A 1,511-nucleotide genomic window follows, 5' to 3' on the forward strand; every position below is an offset into this window, starting at 1 on the left:
CTGGAAGAGCACAGCAATTCAGGCAGCATCCGAGGACAGGCAAAATCGACGTTTCGGGCAAAAGCCCTTCATCTTTATTCCTGATGAAGGGCTTTTGCCCGAAACGTTGATTTTGCCTGTCCTCGGATGCTGCCTGAATTGCTGTGCTCTTCCAGCACCACTGATCCAGAATCTGGTTTCCAGCATCTGCAGTCATTGCTTTTACCTTGTTGAGTCTTTCATCTGTTCGAATACCATGATAGTTTCACTTCTTTCATGTGTAAATCACAAAACCTTTTTTTAAAAGTTGCATTCCAAAGCATTGTGTCGCAGAATTCTCAATGAAAGCCCAGCTGCTAGGACTATAAATATTCGTTTTTGATTATATGAAATTCTTAGTGGAATATTTGAATCTTATTTCTGAGGAAGGGTCACTGGATCCGAAATGTTAACTTTGATTTCTCCGCACAGATGCTACCAGACCTGCTGGGTTTTTCTAGCAACCTCTGTTAAAATCTTATCTAACTGGCCTCACATTAAAATCAAGATGGCCTCGAGGAACCTTAGTGTAACATGATAGATCAGTGTGCTTGTTACAAAGCAAACTTCAATAGGGGGACCATTCAGCCAAAGTCTATGAATTGGAGCGGCTCAGATTACGTTCTGGACTGGCGAGTAAAATAACATTTTCACAAACTGTCATGAACACATGATTCACTTTGTGTTGATCTCTAATATGCAAATTTCAATCATCATATACTGAATGTAGTTAAGTTGTTTCAGTTTTGTTGGGACTGGAGTATTCTCAATTTTCAGGTGCTAATATGGTTTTGGAAGCATGTCCTTCTTCTTGTCTTCTGATCCAAGACAGACTGGATCTAAACTCAATGGAGCTCCTCCAGAACACGAGGGGGCGCAGTGAGGGGCAGATAGTTTTCCTCCATAACACGAGGAGGCTCAGTGAGGGCGAACGGAGCTCCTCCAGAACACGAGGGGGCGCAGTGAGAGGTGAACGGAGCTCCTCCAGAACACGAGGGGGCGCAGTGAGAGGCGAACGGAGCTCCTCCAGAACACGAGAGGGCGCAGTGAGAGGTGAACGGAGCTCCTCCAGAACGAGAGGGCGCAGTGAGAGGTGAACGGAGCTCCTCCAGAACACGAGAGGGCGCAGTGCGAGGCGAACGGAGCTCCTCCAGAACACGAGAGGGCGCAGTGAGAGGTGAACGGAGCTCCTCCAGAACACGAGAGGGCGCAGTGAGAGGCGGACAGTAAGTGTGTGACTATGGGACACTCTTTCCGCGGTTGCGGAAGCTCAAAGCTCTCTCGTCCTCAACGTGGTGACCGAGAGCGGCTGCGGGGATCCGACCGCGTTGTGAAACTTTCGGGGTCGGCACAAAACAGCGATGGCGGCGTCGAAGAGTGATCCGGGCCTCCGCGCCCAGCAGTCCATGTCTCTCGACCCCAAGATGCAGGAGGAGTTTCAACGGAAGCTGCACGGGATGAAGAAGGTGGGGGAGGGGAGGAGAGGAGATGGG

At 49.5% G+C, this 1,511-nt stretch overlaps 1 protein-coding gene across 1 annotated transcript in view; it reads left to right on the top strand.

Annotated features, from left to right (window-relative positions):
* Positions 1–1,260: 1,260 nt before the first annotated feature.
* The window catches only part of nifk (nucleolar protein interacting with the FHA domain of MKI67), a 30,045-nt gene continuing 29,794 nt past the window's right edge, over positions 1,261–1,511 (top strand). The window contains exon 1 of the mRNA XM_043694199.1: positions 1,261–1,484. Coding sequence (XP_043550134.1) covers positions 1,380–1,484 — 105 coding nt within the window. The 5' untranslated portion in view covers positions 1,261–1,379. The remainder of the gene's footprint in view (positions 1,485–1,511) is intronic.

This window comes from Chiloscyllium plagiosum, chromosome 7 (genome assembly GCF_004010195.1).
Source record: "Chiloscyllium plagiosum isolate BGI_BamShark_2017 chromosome 7, ASM401019v2, whole genome shotgun sequence".
NCBI classification, from domain to species: domain Eukaryota; kingdom Metazoa; phylum Chordata; class Chondrichthyes; order Orectolobiformes; family Hemiscylliidae; genus Chiloscyllium; species Chiloscyllium plagiosum.